The 20,998-nt window shown below is 56.5% G+C and overlaps 2 protein-coding genes across 3 annotated transcripts in view; one reads left to right on the plus strand and one right to left on the minus strand.

Moving 5' to 3' along the window:
• PITRM1 (pitrilysin metallopeptidase 1) overlaps window positions 1-9,421 on the plus strand; it is a 41,862-nt gene extending 32,441 nt beyond the window's left edge. The window contains exons 16-27 of the mRNA XM_040645467.1: window positions 818-950; window positions 2,126-2,246; window positions 2,349-2,425; window positions 2,655-2,820; window positions 3,052-3,152; window positions 4,522-4,642; window positions 5,416-5,487; window positions 6,043-6,155; window positions 7,427-7,552; window positions 8,324-8,469; window positions 8,799-8,901; window positions 9,002-9,421. Coding sequence (XP_040501401.1) covers window positions 818-950; window positions 2,126-2,246; window positions 2,349-2,425; window positions 2,655-2,820; window positions 3,052-3,152; window positions 4,522-4,642; window positions 5,416-5,487; window positions 6,043-6,155; window positions 7,427-7,552; window positions 8,324-8,469; window positions 8,799-8,901; window positions 9,002-9,095 — 1,373 coding nt within the window. The 3' untranslated portion in view covers window positions 9,096-9,421. The remainder of the gene's footprint in view (window positions 1-817; window positions 951-2,125; window positions 2,247-2,348; window positions 2,426-2,654; window positions 2,821-3,051; window positions 3,153-4,521; window positions 4,643-5,415; window positions 5,488-6,042; window positions 6,156-7,426; window positions 7,553-8,323; window positions 8,470-8,798; window positions 8,902-9,001) is intronic.
• A 731-nt stretch (window positions 9,422-10,152) lies between these two features.
• Window positions 10,153-20,998, minus strand: part of LOC103673987 (phosphofructokinase, platelet) — a 54,324-nt gene continuing 43,478 nt past the window's right edge. For both annotated transcript variants that reach the window (XM_040645468.1, XM_040645469.1), the window contains 6 exons: window positions 17,532-17,696; window positions 15,897-15,958; window positions 15,465-15,576; window positions 14,429-14,528; window positions 10,817-10,919; window positions 10,153-10,554 (listed from right to left, as the gene is read on the minus strand). In XM_040645468.1, coding sequence (XP_040501402.1) covers window positions 10,407-10,554; window positions 10,817-10,919; window positions 14,429-14,528; window positions 15,465-15,576; window positions 15,897-15,958; window positions 17,532-17,696 — 690 coding nt within the window. In that variant the 3' untranslated portion in view covers window positions 10,153-10,406. The remainder of the gene's footprint in view (window positions 10,555-10,816; window positions 10,920-14,428; window positions 14,529-15,464; window positions 15,577-15,896; window positions 15,959-17,531; window positions 17,697-20,998) is intronic.

A 20,998-nucleotide genomic window follows, 5' to 3' on the forward strand; every position in this document is an offset into this window, starting at 1 on the left:
ACACGCACAGCAGAGCAGCGGGGGCCCATCAGATGCCGGCGTCTGTCCTGGGCGTGCTGTGCCCGGGGAGTCCAGACCACCCGCCGCACTCCCGCCGGGCCGTCTTGCTTACCCTTTCCTAGGGCTCCTCCGTTCACCACAGGTGGTGCGTGGGGGTGCATAACGAATGAGATCTTTGTTTCTGGACGAGGCCTCTGGAAAGTGGGGTTAGCATCCCGCTTGTGTCTTAGTCTCCCCCAGTTTTGGTTTATCAGTGCCGTTCATTAAGTGTTGATGAAGAGGAGGAGAGAGGGTAAATGGCAGGTTGTGAGTCGAAGCCCCGCTCCCTCTGCTGGGTTATGGCACCGTGCTGGTGTTGGAGGGACGAGAGCACGAGGCAGGTGCCCCTGAGGGACTCGGGGCCCTGGAGGCCGTGGGATGCCAGGTGCCCGGTGGATCCTCAGACCTCGGGGTGGGGGGACAGGACTTGTTGGGGAAGGGGTGGTGGCATTTGAGATGGGTGAGAGTGGGGTCAGGTGTTGCAGGTGGGAGCGGTCAGCCCACGTGACAGCGTGGAGGGCTGCATGAAGGGGGTGGAGGTGGGGAGAGGCGGGCTCGGCCGGCTCAAGTGCCAGGGCAGCCTCAGAGCCCGAGAAACGCTGCTTCTGTCCCATCCCTTCCAAAGGCGTGGGTTACTTCGATGTTGGCTGTTTCAGTGTTCACCATAAACGGGTAGTAGTCTTTGCTGATAAAAAGTTTAAACACTAAGCACCAGCACTTTAAAAATACTAAACAATGATTTCACGATTCAGAAGTTAGCGGCTTTTTGCTTCTGCAGCCGGCGAGACCCCCGTGCAGTATTGTGCGCAGCCCACCAACGGCGTGGTGTACTTCCGAGCATTCGCCAGCCTGCACACCCTCCCCGAGGAGCTCCGGCCCTACGTCCCGCTCTTCTGCAGCGTCCTCACCAAGTAAGGCACTCACGCCTTGTACTCGGCGCATTTGCAGTTTGTCCCTGGGGTTTTCTGTATATGGAGCTCTTTCGTTTTAGTGCATCAGCAGTCACTTTTCAGCACACTGTTCGAATTTTAAAAACCCATAGTCTTATGAAAGTGTGTAAGTCAAATGTGTAAGACATTTGCTAAGAATTTTTCCTGCAAAAGCTGAAACATCTATCTCAACAACTTAGTGCCTTTTAAAACTATGAGAATGATTGTTTTTTAATCAGAAAGTGTAAGTAATTAAATCGGCCGTGTAGGCACGGGGTAACCTTGAGAGGCCATGTCGTGTGCCCTCTTCCCCAAGCTAACTAGCATCGCCAGGACTCTTGTAAAGCCGGTGTTTGGGTCAGTGTGAGCACGCAGGCGGATACACGCGGCCCACCTCCCTGTTCATCTGCTGGGTCTCTGTGGTGGAGGACGGTGGCAGGCCGAGTGGCAGGCAGTCTGAGCCCTGGGGTTTCCTTTCCCACATGCCCAGACGGCAAGGGGAAAGAGCCTCTGTAGGGAGTAGGCCGGCCGCCCCATGTGCCACACGCACAGCCTTCCTGGTGCAGGCCCCCGGGGGTCATGGGTCCTGTGCGCCCTGGCAGGCCTCAGAAGAAGACCCCTTGGACCTTTTCCCTGTTCTCTGCCCTCTAGGGCTCCCCCTGCTGGTCCTTCTGCGGCACAGCTGTTTCAGGGGAACCTCATGAGGGTCGCTGTGGCCTGAGTTACTTCTTATACTGGGAACAGGATGTTTCTTGGGAAAACATCACCCACCTTAGATGACTTCTGCTTTTCCTAAAAGTTCAGAAGCTCTCCTTTCTGAGCGTGATCATTTGGGCAGATGCCATCCACGCCAGGATATTTTAGAGGAGAGGAAAGCATAGGGAACACGGGGAGGCCTAGCGAGCGTGGCCCTGCAGGAGCAGAGCGCAGGGTTCCGTGAGCGCCGGGCAGCGGCTGCATCTGCACACATGGCCTGGACGCTGCCCGGTGACCTCCCGGAGGCATCGGCGTCTGCCTAGACCGGCACTCAGCGGCGCTCTGGTGGTGGTCGCGGTGTGGAGGCTGCAGCCCCGGCGGTGACGCAGGCAGCTCACGGCTGTCGGGGATGCGGCCAGGACTGCGCTGGCAGTTGGGGAACCCTCCTTTGCTGTTGGCAGGCTGGGCTGCGGCCTTATGGACTACAGGGAGCAGGCGCAGCAGATCGAGCTGAAAACGGGGGGCATGGCCGCGACTCCCCACGTGCTGCCTGATGACGCGCACCTGGACACGTATGAGCAGGTAGCGTTGTGCCTCCGCGTCGCGGCCGCTCCAGGGCGGGCTTCCAGCCTCCCTTTTTAACCTCCTAAGTAATTTCCTTTCTTTCTTTCTTTCATGATTCAGGGTGTGCTTTTTTCATCCTTCTGCCTCGATAGGAACCTACCAGACATGATGCATCTGTGGAGTGAAATCTTCAACAGGTGACTACTTAGACCTGGTCCTGCGGCGAGATCACAGGGCTGAGCGTGAAGTTCTGTAGAAGGAGGAGTTTTTACTCAGTTCTGGGTTGTTGGGTTTGGAGCTTAATCTTAGTTGTAACTCCTGAGAGTATTGACAGCCCCTGAAAACGTACATTTAATTAATTTTCCAGGATATTGGAAAGGTATGGGTGGGTCTCCAGGAACTTAACACATTTTTCTTTTTACAAAGCCCGCGCTTTGAAGAAGAGGAACACTTCAGAGTATTGGTCAAGATGTCCGCTCAAGAGCTGTCCAACGGGATCCCAGACTCAGGGCATCTCTACGCATCTGTCAGGGCGAGCAGGACCCTGACGCCCGCGGGGGACCTGCAGGAGACCTTCAGTGGGATGGATCAGGTGACAGGCCGCGTCTTCCAGAGCTGGTGACAGCTTATATCCCAGAAAAGCTAACTTGAGCTGACCAGATTTTATAGGGGAAGATTCTTTGCATTCATCCTCCTCTTCCCAGCCCACCCATCCCCCGGCCCGATTCCTGAGTCGAGGCTGTCTGGTCCCGACCAGGGAGGAGTGTCTGTGGCCGCCCCCTGCCTGGGGGTCCATCTCTAGGTGTCGGTTTCTCTGGCTCAGGTGAGGCTGATGAAGAGGATTGCAGACATGACAGACATCAGGCCGGTGCTGAGAAAGCTCCCACGCATCCAGAAACACGTGCTGCACTGCGGCAACATGAGGTAGCGCCCGGCCCCGCCGCCCCGCGCGGCTTCCGCGCAGACGCCTCCTCATTCTTCCCCCTTCCCTAAGTGTAGTTTCTAGAATCTTCTCACTTAAAGCTGTAGTTACATAAACTGTGTTCAGAGAGCGCGTTCAGGGTAGGTCAAAGAATTCATTCTAGACCTCACATGTTCTCATCATCAAGAAATCATTTTTTATGGGAAAAAATGTTTTAAGTTTAATAAATGTTGTGGAAAGTGGAAAAGAAAGCAAGCTAATTTAATCCTAGAACTGCAAAGTAGATTTCTTGCAAGTGTTCAGTTATGTTGGTTCCAGAAGTAAGTTGCAAGACAGGAAAGGTTAGCTTGCTTAAGAGCAAAGTAAAAATGCAGTTTCTCATGAGAACAGTTCCCTGATGATAAGAGAAAAACATCTGACATCGGTCACACATAGTCGGCCTTAAGCCCTCAGGGCTGTGAGTGCGAATGACATGTTCAAATGATTGACGGTGTATTTTCAGCATCTCACTAGCAAGGACACAGGTTTAGATTAGCTTGTAGTACCTTGTTGAGATCCCCACCGTCTTCCTGGGTCAGTTCTTGGGAATCCGCGACCCTCTGGGACGGCAGCACTTGTTTCCATTGCCTGGGCCACTAACGCCCCTTGCACCCATGGTGTCCTGGGCACCGTAACCACTCAGACCTTCTGTTTCCTTCTCCATAAAACACTACTGTGTAGGTGTATGCAAGGAATAAACGACGGTTTCCAAAGTAGTTGGTGTAGTGCCTGGAATGTAGTTAGCATTAATATGATGGTGCCTGCTGTTCATTAAACTAAATTCAGGAGTGAGGGCCAGAAGGAAGACAGACACTGTCAGTAGTCTGTGCCATTCAAGTAACTTGCACGTGACAGCAGTATTCGTGATTCTGTGGAATTCAGAAGAGTTACCTACAAACATGTTTTGGGGAGCACAGGAATTCTTTGTCTGCTTAAACTTTTCCACTTTAACGACCAGTTCACATCTTCGAATCGTTGATTTCTCTTCTTGACAGTAGTGTAGGTTTTCTGCCTTCAGTAACGTAAGTCCGAGGGCATGGTTGGCAGATGTGTGGTCTGTGTTCTCCACGGTGCCGAGCGTCAGAAGTGCGCTCCTGGCTTCCAGATGGCCATGCCCCAGCTCTGGCGCGGACCCGATGGCAAAGCCTTTTCGGTAACTTGTATTACTTCTGTATCGGGCTGTTGCTTTGTATCAAATCATGTTCAAAAGTGTTACAGAGAAGTGGGCGTAGTGGTCCCTTCTTTGTGTTATTCGTGCAGAATTACCGAATTAGGAAGACTGTTTTGTTTTTGTAACTATGCTGTCCTAGGTATCTGTGATCTTTTACACAGGTGCTCCATGAATGCTACGCCCCAGCAGATGTCTCTGGCAGAAAAAGCAGTAGAAAAGTTCATTAGAAACCTCGGTCAGAGTAAGACGGAACGGAAGCCGGTGCGCCCGTCCGTGGTTGAGGTGAGCCCGTGCTCACGGGGCGGCGGCCACAGCAGGCGTGGGTCCCAGTGTCTCCATTGGCCCCTTTCATTCTCGCAACTGTCCCGTGCGTGGGTACAATGCCCCCGATGCTCCCGTGGCACGTGAGGAACCGGAGTACAGCGGGGGAAGTAGCTTGCCCAGTGTTAGTTTAAGCCAGGTAGGAAGTGAATTCATACCCTTCGGTCCTGTGTGTGTTCTCTTGTTGTCACTTGAGCCTTGCGGTGAGTGCCCCCCTGCCGAAGAGCTGTGGGTTTGAGAGCCGCTAGGCTAGCGTGAGAACGGGCCGGGCCGGGACACCCGGGAAACCCAGGACTGGGACGCCCAGCGCACAGCTCGTTCTCCAGGTTGTACCTAGCACAGGCCATCTGGTTCCATGACCGTACAGAGCAGGTTTCATTAGCTCACCAGAACAGTCCAGAAGCCTTCTCCTGGAGAAGGGGGACAATCCATAGACTGTGCTGAGAAACCAGTCCTGCTCTCTTCTCCCTGATGTTCGTGCAACTGTGACCCTATCGGGTAGACCAGGCCCGTCTTCCCAGTGAGCGGAGGCCCTGGCAAGGTAGCCTGCTCCTGCTTCTCCCTGACCATCTGGAATCCATACAGAAATCCCATTTGATTCAAACGGTGTTACTGAAAACACGTAAGCACATGTGACCTGACACTTGTTATTTGGCCGTGAGTTTTCTAGACCATACTTTAGCTACGTAAGATGCGTTTGGGATTTTTCTCATTTCCCTTGGAAACATTTTCAGAAACCTGCACCCAGTGGATCCAGTGGAAGCACCCACCTTAGCGGCCCCCAAGTCATAAGGAAGCTGATCACAGTAAGTGAACACAGTCCCTGTCCCCTTGGAAAGAGCAGTTTCCCATCTTTGCCCTGTCAAGTGTGGGGCGGCCGGTGCCTCCCTTGCTGGCCCCCCTCCCCCCTGCACGGAGGGGTGCAGCAGGCCCTGGGCCTGTCTGGGGCCCTCGTGCTCTCCGTGTCATCTCGGCGCTGTCTGCCTTCACCTGACAAGGCAGACTGCCGAGTCCGCAGTGTCCCTGTCAGCTGGGGACCGTGCGCCCTTCTCCCTGCTCTGCTTTGGTGGTGATGGCTTTTCGTTTGGTTCATCAGAGGATGGTGATTTGACGTATTTCTGGGGGAAAAATGCAAAGATGAGGTCACATAGTCACTTATGGATGGAAACCACGTAGGAGGAAATGTTTCTAATTGAGGAACTACATTTTGAAGCCTCCCGTCAGGGTTTTGGAGTATTTCATTATAAAGCAAGCGCCTGTGTGGAATGACGTGATCGTCGGTGCTTGCCCTTAGCCATGAACGCGTGGGGCGGGGGGTGGGCCCTTGGGAGAAGCCAACACGGCCTGCCTGTGCCCCTCAGGACCCCACCTTCAAACCGTGCCAGATGAAGACACACTTCCTGCTTCCGTTCCCGGTGAACTACGTGGGCGAATGCATCAGGACTGCCCCCTACGCAGACCCGGACCATGCCAGGTGTGTGGCCAGGGGCGGACAGGGCTCTCCAGGAAGGGAATAGGAGGACAGGGATGGCCGGTGGGCACGCAGGGCCCAGACATGCAGGGCTGGTGCTAGGTTCAAGGGAAAGGACCTCTCCGTGAGGGAAGTAGAATCCCAGGATGGATTGTGTCCATGTTCCTAGGAAACGAACACGTGTTTGGTATGCTGAGCCCTCCAGACTAGGGATGATACGTGTCTATTAAACCAATTTAAAGCACAGAGAGGTTATGAGAAGTACCCTCGGTAGTAGGAGTATCGATTTTTTTTCCCCTGTTTCTTTGTATTTTATAATTTTCCAGCAGTGACTTTGTGTTCCTTATGTAATACAGAATATTCAAAAAAAACGTGGTGGTTAGGGGCGCCCGGGTGGCACAGTTGTTAAGGGTCTGCCTTTGGCTCAGGGCGTGATCCTGGAGTTAGGGATCGAGCCCCACGTCAGGCTCCTCCGCTGGGAGCCTGCTTCTTCCTCTCCCACTCCCCCTGCTTGTGTTCCCTCTCTCGCTGGCTGTCTCTCTCTCAAATAAATAAAATCTTAAAATAAAATAAAAAAATAAAACATGGTGGTTAAGCCCCCCAGGCCCTGCTGGGGAAGGGGGAGGCCTGTCTGCACAGGTCTGGCACCACAAACCCACGATATGAGCAGCTCCCCCACCACCATCTTCCGGGGACACCTGTCAGTGGGGAGCAAGCAGGGCCCCGCTCTGTCCTGTGAAGGTACTTGCTAGAACATTCCATTTCTCCTCCAGGGCATCCGCCATAACTGCCCTTCCATTCTAACGGTAGGATTCAGAAGTTCACTCTGTTGGAGTATGTTTTCTTAGGATTCCTACAGAAATCTGTTTAAGAGCTCTGTTTCGGTAGAGACACACATGCACACACCAGTGGGGGGATTTAAAGAAAGGATGGTTTGTGCATTTGCCTGAGCAATAAAATTTAGTAACGTGTTCCCTTGATCAGATTGTCAGTGTCCCTGTGTGCTGTAGCCGGAGAGGGGGGGGCCTGGACCTGTCTGAGGGACCTTTGCGTCCCTCTCACCACCTCTCCCCACAACCCTGGTTTTAAGATTTGTCTCACATTTTTCTCATGTTTGTTCTCCTTCATTAGGAAAGGGGAGACCATAGCGTATCTTACTGCGTTTTTGTTTTCGCCTAATCCGGAAAGACTGCGAGTACCTAACTAGATTACATCCAATACTTCCCTGCCAGGCCTACGGTTTCTAACTTGGGTTTTTTAATCATTCGTTTCAGTCTTAAGATCCTTGCACGTTTGATGACTGCCAAATTCTTGCATATAGAAATTCGAGAGAAGGGTGGTGCTTACGGTGGAGGCGCCAAACTCAGCCGCGATGGGGTGTTCACGCTCTACTCGTACCGGTGAGTCTGCGCGCCCCGCGCCCCAGCTCCGGCCCCGCTAAGCGTCCGCGGGTCACTGTCTCACACGTTGGGACCAGCCTTTGAAGAAGTATTTCCCCTAGTTTCTCGCTTCTTCGGCACATCCCCACACCCAGCGACATCCTTTCGGTTGTCCGTGTCTGGGAGCAGTGCTACGTAACGGGGAACTTCGGCTTAAATACACCCGTTACCAAACACCCAGATTTCGTTACAGAGGAGACAAGCCAAGGGCTTTCTGGGCTCGCATCCAGCACAGAGGCCCAGCGTGGGGGCCGAGCGCGCGTGGTCACGGCCCCCGACTCTTCTCGCCCCTTTTCTTTAGAAAGCTTCCGAGGACACAGAGTATTTAGAATACTCTACGGGCAGGGTGGGTTTGCTGCCCTCTATGCAGGGTCTCTCTGCTCCCGCCTCACCGCGTCCCGGGACACTTGGAGGCCATGCATGCGCCCGCGGGAGCCCGCTTGTACAGAAGGACGGGCGCTGCCGTGACCCTGCCCTCGGTGCCCGCTGCCGGGGACGCGTGTTGCTGTGCAGAGCTGGACGCGAGGGCGTCGAGCTCTCGGGCCCCTTTATGGGGAGTTATTCATCTATTCCGGGTGTGTCTTAAGGAAGTGAGGGGTTTAACTCAACCATTCCTAGCGTCTGTACGTGAGTCGTCTTCCCTGTCCCCCTGATGGCCTCTCTTCGTGAAATCAGCTGCACTTCGTGATCCGGTGGTGACGTAGGTCAGCGTGTGTCTCTTTGGTCTCCTAGGGATCCACGTTCCACAGAGACACTGCAGTCTTTCTCGAAGGCTGTGGACTGGGTGAAGGCTGGGAGGTTCACAGAGCAGGACATTGATGAAGCGAAGCTTTCCGTTTTCTCCGTCGTGGACGCCCCTGTGGCTCCTTCAGACAGAGGTATGTGGCGTAAACGCCACAGTGCACCTGACACGTGGTGTTGCCGCAGTTCCCCTCCCGTGCTTGTCATCGGATGCCTCTCCCAGCTTCCTTCGTGGCGCACAGACGTCCCCCTTGGGCCGGAGCTTCTCAGTGTTGGTCACTCGCAGAGGGGGGCATCCTGTCCTCTCAGAGCTTGAGTGATCTGAGGCCCGAGTCTGGGGGCGGAAGCCACTCTGACTTGGCCTCCACTCCCGAGAGGAGAGGCTTGGTGGGAATGTGAAGGTCAACAGTGTGACCTCTGGTGGAAGTGTGTCCCAGCTGTCCTGAGCGAGCGTGTTCACGGTCAGGGCTGGACCACTTCCTGTGTGGCCTCTCGGACGAGATGAAGCAGGCGCACCGCGAGCAGCTCTTCGCCGTCAGCCGCGAGGATCTCATCCACGTGAGCAACAAGTACGTCCCGCGTGGCCTAGTGGCCAGACCGCGCCCCGCCGTGGTCGCCCGGGCTCCTGCTGTGGGACACAGCGCTGACCTGTCCCCGCCTGCCTTCCAGGTACCTCGGCCTTGGGCAGAGCACACACGGCCTGGCTCTGCTTGGACCGGAGAACGCAGAGATCGCCAAGGACCCGTCGTGGGTAGTCAGATAGCGAGGAACTCTGCCTCCGCTCGGGAGTGCAGCTGACCTACGGGCACGTGGGGCTCTCCAGCGTGAAGCCTGAGCTACGCTTGTGCGAATCCGGAGAAAAGTCCCTCCCCCCGCCCCCGGTTCGCTCGTGCCTCGGTCTTGCGTGGCCGGTCAGATCAAGCGCTTGTGTCTTGGAAGAGCAAGGGTCGTGAAGAACCTGGATAATCATGTGTGAAGTGCTAGAGCTGCAGTGTAATTTTAAAAAATTGATGATGTAAATGCTTATTTTATCTTCCTAATTCTGGAGCATTTATTTTAAAGACTTAAAAATAAACGACCACTGTGATCTGACCTACTTGTGTTTTAGTCAGTATTTTAAGTGACATTTTGCTAGAGTGTAGTTATTGGGGCCTTTATTAAAAAACAAGTGAACAAAGGTGCCTTGATTCGTAAAACCAGTGTGGAACAGATGGGCGGCCTGACGGATTATAAGCGCATTAAGTTTCTCCTGTGGTCTTTACGGGAGGGAGCGTCTGTCACCTTACCTATCTCCCACAGAAGGCACACTCGTGCTGGCTCTTCCCCAACCACGGCGCCCTCGGTTCCTGAACAGACCTTGGATGTGACCCTCCAGCCGCCTGTACGTCTCAGGTGACAGAAGAGGCAGAAACGCTGCTTAGACGCGGGCTCCCCGGCTCCCTTTCCTCAGCTGTTGGCTCTGGTCCCGCCGGACGCAGTGCCGTGCTTCCTCGGTAGGAGAGCCTTCGCGTGGCTTGCGGGGACCTTGTTCTTAACCCACGCGTTGCTGGTTTCTGGTTTTAATTTTACACCTGGCATCACTCGGAAGGAGTGGGGTCACCTCGCCTGGTGTCCTGGGTCCCGGTCCAGGGCCGGCACTGCACACTCGGCAAGTCACACCTCTGCTGTGTGTGAGAGCGGGGCCTTGGTCCTGGCCTCGTTCACTGATGCCAGTAAAAGTACTGTCAATCCCTGCCCACAAAACTGCCAGAAAAACCTTTACAGTTGCCCACAGGCCCTGAGGATTTAAACGCCTACCTAAAAAAACAGACAACCACGGCTGGAGTTGAGCGAAGCGTTTAATTCTACTGGCTACGCACGTCTGAAAGCAGGACACAGTACGAGACACAGCGGACAGCTCGTGCTGAGTCTTAGGGTCCCACGGGACGAGGGACACAGGACGGGGGCTCTGTGACTAGGTATTAATGTCAACAGTACTCGCATAAAAGTGCCGATAAATAACTTAAGTGTTACAAAAACGGGCGGGAAACGGAAGTCCGAAGCGGTGCTAGCCGGGGGGCGGGTCCAGCGGCGTCTAGATGGCGGCGGGCTCCTCGTGGCCTCGGTGGTGCACGGGCTCCAGCTGGTGGGAGTCGGAGACCTCGTAGCTGGCCTCGTACTTGGCCAGGATCTTCATGAGCGGCCGCAGCTTCAGCCACCACTGCTCTTTGGGGATCCTGTGCCTGCGGACGGGAGGAAGCGGCCGTCAGGCCGGCCCGGTCCCGGGGGACGGGCGTCGGGGAGGCGGGGCTGAAGCAGCTCGGGGTGATCAAGCAGTGCTCCTAACTTACGTGGAACCGTTCTGTGTTTCTAGAAATCCTGCCCTGTTTCTAAAACGCGTGTTTCCTCAGGGGTGCTAACGGGTTAGGGACCGTAACTCCAGCAGCAGCGTCCTTCCACCCTGTCTGGCACTGAGGTGTAGACCCACGAGGCTTATTTACTCACTCGAAGTCTGTTTCCTTCCTCAGCTGTGCCACAGGCCGGAAAAGAAGGTTTCTTTTGCTTATTCCCAGCACGCAAATGGAATCATCGCTCATAAATCTTCTTCCTGTAAAAGAGAGAAAAAGTGGTGTCAGAACAGATCATCGGCCATGTTGAAGACAGGAGGAGAGGTGAGGGAGAAAAGGAGGTTTGCCGACGGCGGGGAGCAGAATCCTGGGGGGCGGAGAAGAACTCGGATGGCCTGGGCAGGAGGCAAGGCCCCCGCGTGCCCCAGGGCCTGCGGACGAGGTGGGGAACGAGTCCCGGGCACCACCGCACGACGGCTTCCTTGGGGGCTGTTGGCTCTGGTACCGCTGAGCGCCCGCAGGGCTGGAGTAGGGGAGGGCCTGGGTCACCGCACGGCCCCACACGCTGCACGCTCACCCCGAGAGGGGCCGGTTTACATGCACTTAGCGACTGGCCCCCAGAGCTAAGGAAGGCAGGCGTGTGCTTCTCGGCGGTGGTGAGGCGGGTCCTCACTGATGACTGCAGTGGGAACCCGGCTTCCTCTGCGGAAAGAGCCGGCTCCAGTGAGACGGCACTGGGGGGCGAGGCCCGGGGGTGCACATATGGGGAGGCCGCAAGGTAAGGAGATGAGCATCCTCGGGTGAAGTGCGAAAAAACCCCAAAGTAGAAATGGAATCAAAGCCAGAGTCCGTTCTTTGAAGACTAAAGTTAGGTTGGATCTATTTGCCTTGTTTTTAAATCAAAGGTTGGAAATAAAAATGACACAGATCCGGTCAGACTGGTCAGGAAAACGGGGCTGAGGTCAGGTGTCCGCAGTAAAGGGGGTTACAAGTGCCATGGGCACCAGAAATGTTCTAGAAAATAGAACTTATAAAACTGATTATAGAGCTGCTCTGCTCTTTCTGTAAACTTACGGGAAATCCACAGTCAGCTCTCCCCACAAAGGAAGCAGGAGGCTCGATGGTATCCGAGGGGAACCCCCACCCCCAAACACCGAGACTTCGTACAAAGCCAGAGCGAGCTCGTGCCCCACACCTGGCAGCGACCGGACACGTGGGGGAAGTGGCTGGAGCAAGAGCCCATCACGAGACTGTCCAGGAGCCCGCGCATGGGGGGGATGCGCTCCAGGACGCAAGGCTGGGCTTGACGGCAGCTGACCACTTACAGCAGATCCGCATGCCCACCTCAGTCCATGCAGCGGTGTACACGGGTGTCTCCCGCTTTTACGGAAAACCTGCGCTGGCACCTGTTTTCACTAACAAAGAAATCCAAAGAGGCATATAAAGTAGCCTTTCACAAAAAAAGGCTAAAAGCCCAGAGAACATTCAGCTGGGTTTTGCAGTGAGGTCGCGGAGGCTGCGAGAGTGGCGCCATCCAGCGCCGTCCCCTGGAACTGCATACGGCATCTGCACATCCAGCCGCCTAAGGGGTGCCTGTGAGCCCCCTGTGTTTACCTTGATTAATTTCATGCATCCGTTAGCAATGTGTGCGTCCTAAGTGATTTTTGGGGGGTCTGGGGATGCTCAGAAATTCTTCTGTATTAAACTGCTTATGCCATTTTGACTTATGAAATGGTTTCATAAGATAGCAAAGGAAACCCAAAATACCCTTTCACGATCCAAGCGATACATAACAACCATCAGCACCAAGATCCCAAGCTCATCACAGACCTGCAGCAGCTGTGAACTGCGGAAAGACCTCAGTGAAATAATAAGAGTGGGGAGCACTGAAAGCTTTCCCTGCTGCTATCAGGGCTGAGGCCGGGACAGTTCTCACTCCATCTCCTCAGAGTTTCTCTGGAGCAACACACACCCGCAAGTAGCAAGGAAAAGTTACAAGGTTACATACAGATGGTCCTATGTCCATGGAGGTGAAAAACAAAACCTATCCGCAAATAATTACTAGAATTCAGAGTGTGTAGAAAGTTGTGGATCACAAGCTCTGTTTACAAAAGTTGTATTTCTGTATGCCAGCAATAAGTAAAAAAAATTCCATTTACAATAATATTTTCTAAAATATCGAGTCAAGAATAAACAAAAGATATCGCAAGATCTTTATGCTTTCATAAGATAAGGAAAGGCCTAAATATATGGAGATGCAGTGTTCATGAATTAGGATATATTTTTAAAATGTCAGTTCCTTCCCCAAATGATTTATTGATTAAATGTAATTCCCTCAGAACACCCAGCAGAGTTTTTGGTGGACGTGACAGTCTGATTCTATCTCTGTGACGGCACAAAGGCCCAAGAACAACGGAAACTGGAAGAAGCCGGGATAGAGGGGCCTCACCTGTCCAGCTATCAGAAATCATCTGTAAAGTTGGAACACTGGCCTGTTCCGATAACTGAATGCCAACCGCAAGCCCACTAACCCAGAGGTCGTCCGGCTAAGTTCACAGATTACCTGGTCTGTGCCGGAGATTAAAGGCCGCTCCCTAAATGGTACCAAGTGATTATGCACGTGAAATGAGACTTGGACTCACACCAAGTGGATCAGAGAAGTAAATGCAAACATGTTTTAGCAACAGAGCTCAAACCACAGAGGAAAAGGTAAACGGTCTTCCGAAAGATGGAGGAGAGATGCCTTACACAAAATGACAAGCCCCATGTGACAGCCCTGTCTGCAACATGGGATGGGCAGAACATAGAAGAATTTCCTAGAATAATAAAGTAGAAGAAGTTTCTGTAAAGTCAGCAAAATGCTTTCAAATCTATACAGTGATATAAAAGCAAAAAATAGAGTCAATAAGGAAAGCGTCACCAAGCAATAGAAAAGTAGGCAAAATACTGGAAGAGCTCCCGGAAGCAGCAGGACCCTGAGTAAGCACGGCAGAAGCGGCTTTCCCTTCTCGCTTTGGAGGCTTCGCCTCAAAGCCACAGGGAAACTGCCCCTGTCACAGCAACAGCCCGACAGGGATGGGCCCTGTGTCACCTAGACAGGAGGAAGGAGACCGCACGGCCCGCAGGTAAGCCTGGGGCTGGGACGCCGGGAGGCGGGTAAGGGTCAGGAACCCCAGCCGGGCGCACACCGATGCGGAGCACCTGAGACCCCGGCAAAGGGAGATGCACGCTGTCAGCTTCCGTTCACGTAACCACACGCACCAGCTAGAGCACGGGAGCCCGCGGAGCTGTCCCCGAGGCCGCAGAACTACACGGGAGCAGAAGGATTCTGCAGTTCTGAGGCCGCCTCTGGTGGGGAGGGAGGGAGGGACACATGCGGAAGGACACGCTGGGTTTGGAAGGACCAAACCGTCCAGACACCTGCCAGTTCCTGCTTTTCTACGAAAAGAAGGGTCACGAACGAATCCCTAAGTCCTAGATGTCCTAAGTCAGGGCCAGTTCAGAGTGTGCCGTGTGGCCAGAGACAAGGGAAGGTCCCATCTAGGGTCCTGCCGGGGGAGCCCGGTGTATGGGCAGCCTCCTCATTCCAGGACGTCGCTGAACGACCTGAGCGCCTCCCGCCACCAAGGAGCAGGAGCAAAGCACTGCCTTTTAGGAGTCCCTCCGAATGACAGCCTTGAAAGTCACATAGCAACTGCAGAGCGGGGCCAACCCGCGCGATGCCGGCGGCTCCAGAGCGCCGTCCCCGCCCCCAGCCGCCGCTCCCTACCTTTGCCCGAAGCCTCCTTCAGTTTCGTGCTGATCCACTGCATGGCTCTAGCGGAGATTTTGGTTCCAAAGTTTCTGTCAAACGGGGAAGGTGCTCCACCCTGCGGGCGTCAGGGTTACGGGAGAGGTTACCGAACAGCCACGCCGGCCGGCTGCTTTTCAAATGCGGTGAAAGGTACGAGTACTTAACAAAATTCACATCATGCTTTTAAGAGATTCAGGACCAGTAAGCAGGGATTTGGGGGGTTTTGTGTTTTTGTCCTTGCATGTTTTTACCTGCTCGTATGTAGCTGGGACCTGCAGCCAGAGCTCAGCCTCGAGGCCAGCTTCCCCGTGCTCACCCCCACCCTGCGTGGGGCTGCGTGGCTCGCAGCTTCATTACTTTCAGAGGTCCCATCGGGATGTCTTAGTCTTATTTTGGGGTGGGGAGCTGGTCAGGGTTTCCATTCAGAATCGGACCAACCCTGTGGGCGAGCTTCCATAAAAATACACACATGCAGGGACGGACGGCCCTTTGGAATGGATGAGTAGACCCTAAGTTAAAGAGCCTAAGATAGCGGGGAGAGGGGAAGTAGTGCTGGGACCGGGACAGGCACGCATTCCAGCGGCTTCCGCCCTTAATCCATGCCCGCGTCCGGCTTTGTCATCTGGGGCATGCTTACAAACCAAAGCACACCCCAAGATCCCTTCCAGACCATTCTGATTTTGTGCAAATCTCAAGTTTCATTTGTCTGATATGTAAGTAGTTACTAAGGCCCAATACTGAAGTATTTAATTTGATTAGGTTTTTCCAATCAACCAGCGTCACTATGCGAACATCGATTGTTTTCCTTAAAACGCCCATCTACCCCTACACAGAATTTCTGAAGTTGGCGGTATTGGGTAAGATTTTGAAACGGAACCATAACCTAGGAAAGTAAATGCCAAGATATTTAAAAACATCTCATGAGCGCACATTTTTCCCCATCACGGCTAAAACAAGGAACGCGTGTCTGCAGCGCCTCCTGGACGGCGGCCTGCCCCGCGGCGGCCCGCACCTGCTGCATGTGGCCCAGCACGTTCTTCCTGCAGTCGAACACGCCCTTGCCCTCCTCGGAGTACAGCTGGTAGATGAAGTCCGTGGTGTAGTTCTCGCTGCAGCTCTCGTTCCTGCAACGAGGGCGGACGCGGGTCAGGGCGCCGGCGGGGCGTCAGCCGGCCCGGACCCATCCCGGCTACACATGTTCTTTAGAAATGCCAGTGGCTTCATTAAAGAAATGGCCTGGTGATAGCTTTAAAATAAAACTGCAAGGCGAAAGTGAATTTTTCCAAAGGACCCTGTAGTTACGTAAATGTGTGCGGTTTTTAACGCGATGCGCTGCTGCCCCTCCTGCATTTCTTCAGTGGTGAGAGACCGCCCCAAGGGTTTCGACCCTGTAGCCGGGTGGTCTGGCAGCCCGGGCTCCGTGACCGAGGACGCGCGTCCGTACCTGAGCACGAGTCCCCTCTGGATGGTGGTCTTCATCTTCTCCGTCAGGTGCTCCACGTTGGACTAGGAGAGAGCGTCGTTTGTCCGTCAGACGGTCGTCTCGGAGCCGGTGCCCGCTGCCCTGTGACCCTAGTGCCACCCGCGGCAGCCAGTGCGTCCGGGCTCGCACCGCAGCGGGACAGGACAGCGCGGCGAGCCCAGACCCGGGCGCAAATGGAGCAGAAGGGCCCAGCACATGAGGTCAGGCAGCACGCTCGGCCTGGGAGGGCCGTGCTCACCTGGGCACACGGACGGCATCCGCGGGCCCGGCTTCCCTGCAGCACGCTTTCCAGAATAGAGCTTGCCCTCTGACATCGCGAATTCCCGTCACCTGTGCACTGGACCCGCCCCGACCAGGCGTCCCCTCGCCTCGCCCGCCTGACGATTTCTCCCTCGGAGGGAAGACTGGTGTACCTGCCCTTGTACGATCTCCTCCCTGCCTAACAAGGGTGCGGGGCCAGAAGCTGGTACAGATGTGGATTTGCGTACAAAGTGTACAAGGAAAGGAACCCGCATCTTGAGCACAGAAAACGTGCGAGAAAAGGTGTTTGCGGGTAAGCGGATCCCAGTCGTCATCACTGGTTACGCGTCCCTGTGCCGGAGCCCAGACATGGCTGGCCGAGCACGGTCTTTAGGGGGGTTTCTGAAGTACGAATAGGTTAAGTCCGATAACGAATAAAAACATCAAGCAGGCCTCTACTCGATTTATGTGGTCCAGAAACATAACAACACTTTCAAATCCCTGTGCTCACTTCAGCAGCACAAATAAAGTCATATTCGTATATGTGTTTGAGTTGTGTCTGTCTTACTCAGGCTTATCCTTGTCCAGTGCCCGCCTGGAACCTTCCCGCCTGCTCCCCTCACACCCCAGCCTCCTCCTCCCACCCCAAGGGGGCTGCAGAGCCCGGCTCCCCTGCACTTGCCACTCGCCCCCCGATAAAGCTGGGGCCGAGGAACCCCTGGAGATTTGGAAAGTGCATCTCAACCTTAGGATCCCAGAGTGAACCCTGATGTCAGCTGGGGCCCCAGATGCTGACGATGCGTCAGCGTGGGGGGGGGGGGCGTCTGTTCTGACAACGGTCCCACCCTGGTGGTGTTGCTGGGTGTGGGGCAGGTGTGCAGAGAAGCTCTGCCCTCACCCTGAAACTGCTCTAAAAAATACATCGTTAATTTAAAAAAATCTTTAAAGGAAACACGCAACCAGAAAGAGCAGGCTTTGAGGTTACTTCTGTCTTGTTCTTAGTGCCTTAAGCCCACCGCGCTGTGTCCTCACCGGTCCCACCGCCCCAACGGGCGCCGCGCACTGCCGTTACACCCAGCCTTCCCGGTGGGCAGGCCTCGGCGCTCAGGGAGGATGTGCTCCCGCGAGCCTCCCGCGCCGACGCCCACAGGGACAGCGGTGTGACCCGCAGACGGACGTCTAACAGGAAGCTGGCGCCTCAGCTCATGCCCCTCAAGGTGGAGGGTCACTGAGAGTGCATACAACCGGGTGTCCCGTCAACCCCATCGCCCTCCCCTCGGAGCCAACCACCATGAGTGCGACAAGGCAGCAGCACCAACCACCGTGTCACCCAGGGGCCCCGTGGCGTCGACATACCTGCAGGTCTCGGATATCAAACGGCTCCTCGAAAATGTAGGCAGCGTCGGCTCCGGCGGCGAGCCCCCCCATGTTGGCCAGGTAGCCACAGTAGCCCCCCATGGTCTCGATGATGAACACACGGCGCTTGGTCCCACTGGCCGACTGCTTGATGCGGTCACACGTCTGGCCACAGAGAAGGACACGGGTCATTCCAGCGGGGGGGCGGCCGGGGCTGGGACGCAGAGATAGGCTGCAGACCCCGGCGCCACCCTGCCCTCGGTGGGTGTGCTCACCGTCCCTGCGTCCTGACACCGCCCACCGTGGGGGGCCTGGGACCAGGTCACTCTAGCTGCCCATGCAGCCTCATGGGATGTGGGCACCGACAGGCTTTATGGGCTTAGTGGGGATGTCTGCCGGGTTGGTCCTTCTGAAAAGCTCCCTGTGACGCTTGGGTTTTGGTCATCCTCAGTCTATCCCCAAGCACTACAGCCCGTGGGGGCAGCGCTACTCGGGGCTGGGTGGCTCCCAGACAGAGGCCCTCAGGAGTCTTCCAGATGCTCAGACAGCGCATCTCCTAAGGAAGCGTCTGCCACGGGCCATCCTCGGAACACAAGCTCAGGGACGAAACAGCAGGCCCACCCATCCCCCCCTTCCACGGCGGCACGAGCGCAGACCACCGCACCTGCTCCAGGGGCCACAGCGTCCGCGGCTGGCTCTGTCCGGGACAAGTGCTCTGATCCCACTCCGGCGTGCCTGGCCCCAACGGCTTTAGGTACACATTCCAGCCTCGCCCCAGCCCAGCCCACTTCCAGCACCAGCTCCAGCCACGTCCTGCCCCCGGGGAGTGGACGGGGGGGGGACAGCGGCCCTCAGACGCACCAGGTCCTAATCCAGCAACCGCAGCCATGCCCCCTCAGTCACTAAAACCAACACTGACAAAGCCTCAGCACCAGAGGCAGCCCCACCCTGCGCTCGGGGTACATGTAGGGGACTCTCTGCCTTTGGGGGGACAGGGAGGAATCCAGGAGCACTGACGTCCCCGGACCAGCCCTGTTCATGGTGGGAGACGCCCTGCAGTGGCAGCCAGACGGTTCTCCCAGCACCGTCTCTGGGCACGGTCCCTCTGGAGTTGAAACTCGGGGTTGCAGTTCCAACACGGCTAACGTTTTGTCACACGTGTTTTAAAAACATAAACTGTGTGAAAAGATAAGGTGGAGCTCAGAACAGGGTGAGGACAGGAAAGCGCCCGTGGACCCGGACGGGGATGTTCCAGAGAATCAGGTGTCTGCTGAACGGGTGTCTCTGGAGCCCAGGCGACGTGAACGTCAGGAACACGGCCCACCCCTGGCCGCTGTCCCTCCTCCTGTTGGGGGAGGATCACGTCCCACAGCCACCCGCCGCTGTGCTCGCAGAAGTCCTCAGCTCCAACCAGACGGTGGCCAGGGCGGGCCCTGCCGGACCCCCGAGGATGGGGACCCTCCCCGGGAGCAGAGCCTCCCACCGCACGGCCAAGGGCGTGTCCAAGCCGCGGACATGCCTGCGCTCCCCTGGAGCTTTCACATTCACACGCACAGCCTCCAGAATTGCACTAAGCCCCCCTCGCATGCCACGTCCAGGCTGGCCGTCCCCTGAGCACGAGCGCGACCCTATTGGACACAGCCCCAGAGAGACCAGGGTCTCTTGTTTTGGGGTGTGCAAGAACGAACATCACCCGAGGACCATCCTTGTTGACGGCGGGCGGTAGGCTCTCCCTATGCTAGGAGTTCCACTGACGGACCCCGACAGGGACCCTAACTGTGGCTCATTCCTTCTGCAGCATCTGGTCCACGAGAGGGGAAGAGAAAGACCCCCCGAGTCCGCCAGCCGGATGGAGCCACAGGGCCCTCTTACCTCCACCACGGCATTGAGGCCAGTGTCACAGCCCATGCTCAGGTCTGTGCCCGGGACATTGTTGCTAATGGTGGCCGGCAGGATGCAAATGGGAATGCAAAACTCCTGGTGGCGGCCGCACGCGTCGGCAAACAGAACAGCGCTCTCGAAAGCCTGAAGCAGCAGTGCGGGCCGTCAGCGGGGCGTCCCCAGCACCCCCTGCGAGCTGCATCTGCGGGGCCGGGGGCGTGGGAGCTCTGGGTCTGCCGTGAGGGGAGTTGAGGGTGCGGAAATGCTGCCCCAGGGCATGGCCCTCCTGGAGGAGGGGACGCAAGCAGGCGGGAAGCAGAGCAAGAGCCAGGGGAAGCATGTTAGTGGTGCAGGTGTGAACAGCCGTCCTTCCTTGGCCGCTCGGAGGCAGCGAGGGAGGCCAGCTGGGAGGGAGGCCAGCCTAGCAGCTTCGTGCGGTCAGCCTTGTTAGGGACCGAGCACCAGCGTGAAAGGCAGCCGGCAGGGCGACAGGCAGCCACTGGGCTGGGGAGCCTGGCGGGCACGACTCTGCCGTTCCTGAGCCCTTCCCAGGCCTGACACAGTAGCATGGCGGGGCCGGAGCCCAGCGCTGCTTGCGAGCCTGACCAGAACATGTTTGCCTCCGAGGTCAGAGAGGGGGCTGTTCGCAAGCACGCGGCAGAGCTTTGCGGTCTCGGCCTCAGTGTTAGCCCGAGTGCTCGTTAGTGGGCACAGGCCCACCATCCACCGTCCCTGAACCCACCAGGCTGGCTGTACGGCCGGGCGGTTTGAGAGACCACCCACAGGTGCGCAGACGCCTGCCGGGGCTGTACGCATTCCGCCTGCGTGACCACAGCGCACCTGTGGCAGGAGCGGGCACAGACAAGGGGGGCGGCCCAGGCCTCCCGGAGAGGCAGGTGCTCTCCGGGGCCTCGGTCCTAGAGCGGCTGTGGCCCAAGGACGTGTGGATGGCGGGCCTGTGCTGGGTTAGTCCAGGGAACGGCCAGGACTCAGGTGAGGGGTCTCTCCCCTGCCTCGCGGCCCCTCCACCTTCACCCTCCTCCACCTCAGCCTGGCTCCCCGTCCCCGCACGGACCCTGCCTTTCAGCCCCTAGTCCAGCTCGGGCCCCGCGCGGAGTGCTGGCGTGGGCAGGCATGCAGCCGGCTGCCCCCGGCAGTCACAGGGCAGGCTCTGAGGCCAGGAGGGCAGTTAGCATCACTAAACCCGGCATTCCGTAACTGCCAGAACTTTCTATGTTCGGGCTCCTGCTGCTCCTCTTTTTCCCTCAATCTCCAGGAAAATGACTGGGACCCCCCAGCGGGGACGGGGGACAGCCCTGCCAGCAGAGGGAGGGGGACGCTGGAGGAGGCGGCTGGCCCAGGTCCGGAGGAGCGACGTGGGCTTCTGCTTCGGGCTCTGAGCACAGGAAATTTACAGCACAACAGCCCTGCGCTAACACCGAGAAAAGACAAGACACTCCGGGGGAAATAACCCTGGCTCCCATCTCCTCGTGCTCCTAACTCGGGGCGGCCACCCTCCCGGCCTCCATGGCAGCACGGGGCCAGTTCTGGGGACGCCAACGCAGCCCCCCCCCCCCCCCCCCCCC

Source organism: Ursus maritimus, unplaced genomic scaffold (genome assembly GCF_017311325.1).
Source record: "Ursus maritimus isolate PB19 unplaced genomic scaffold, ASM1731132v1 scaffold_31, whole genome shotgun sequence".
NCBI lineage: Eukaryota > Metazoa > Chordata > Mammalia > Carnivora > Ursidae > Ursus > Ursus maritimus.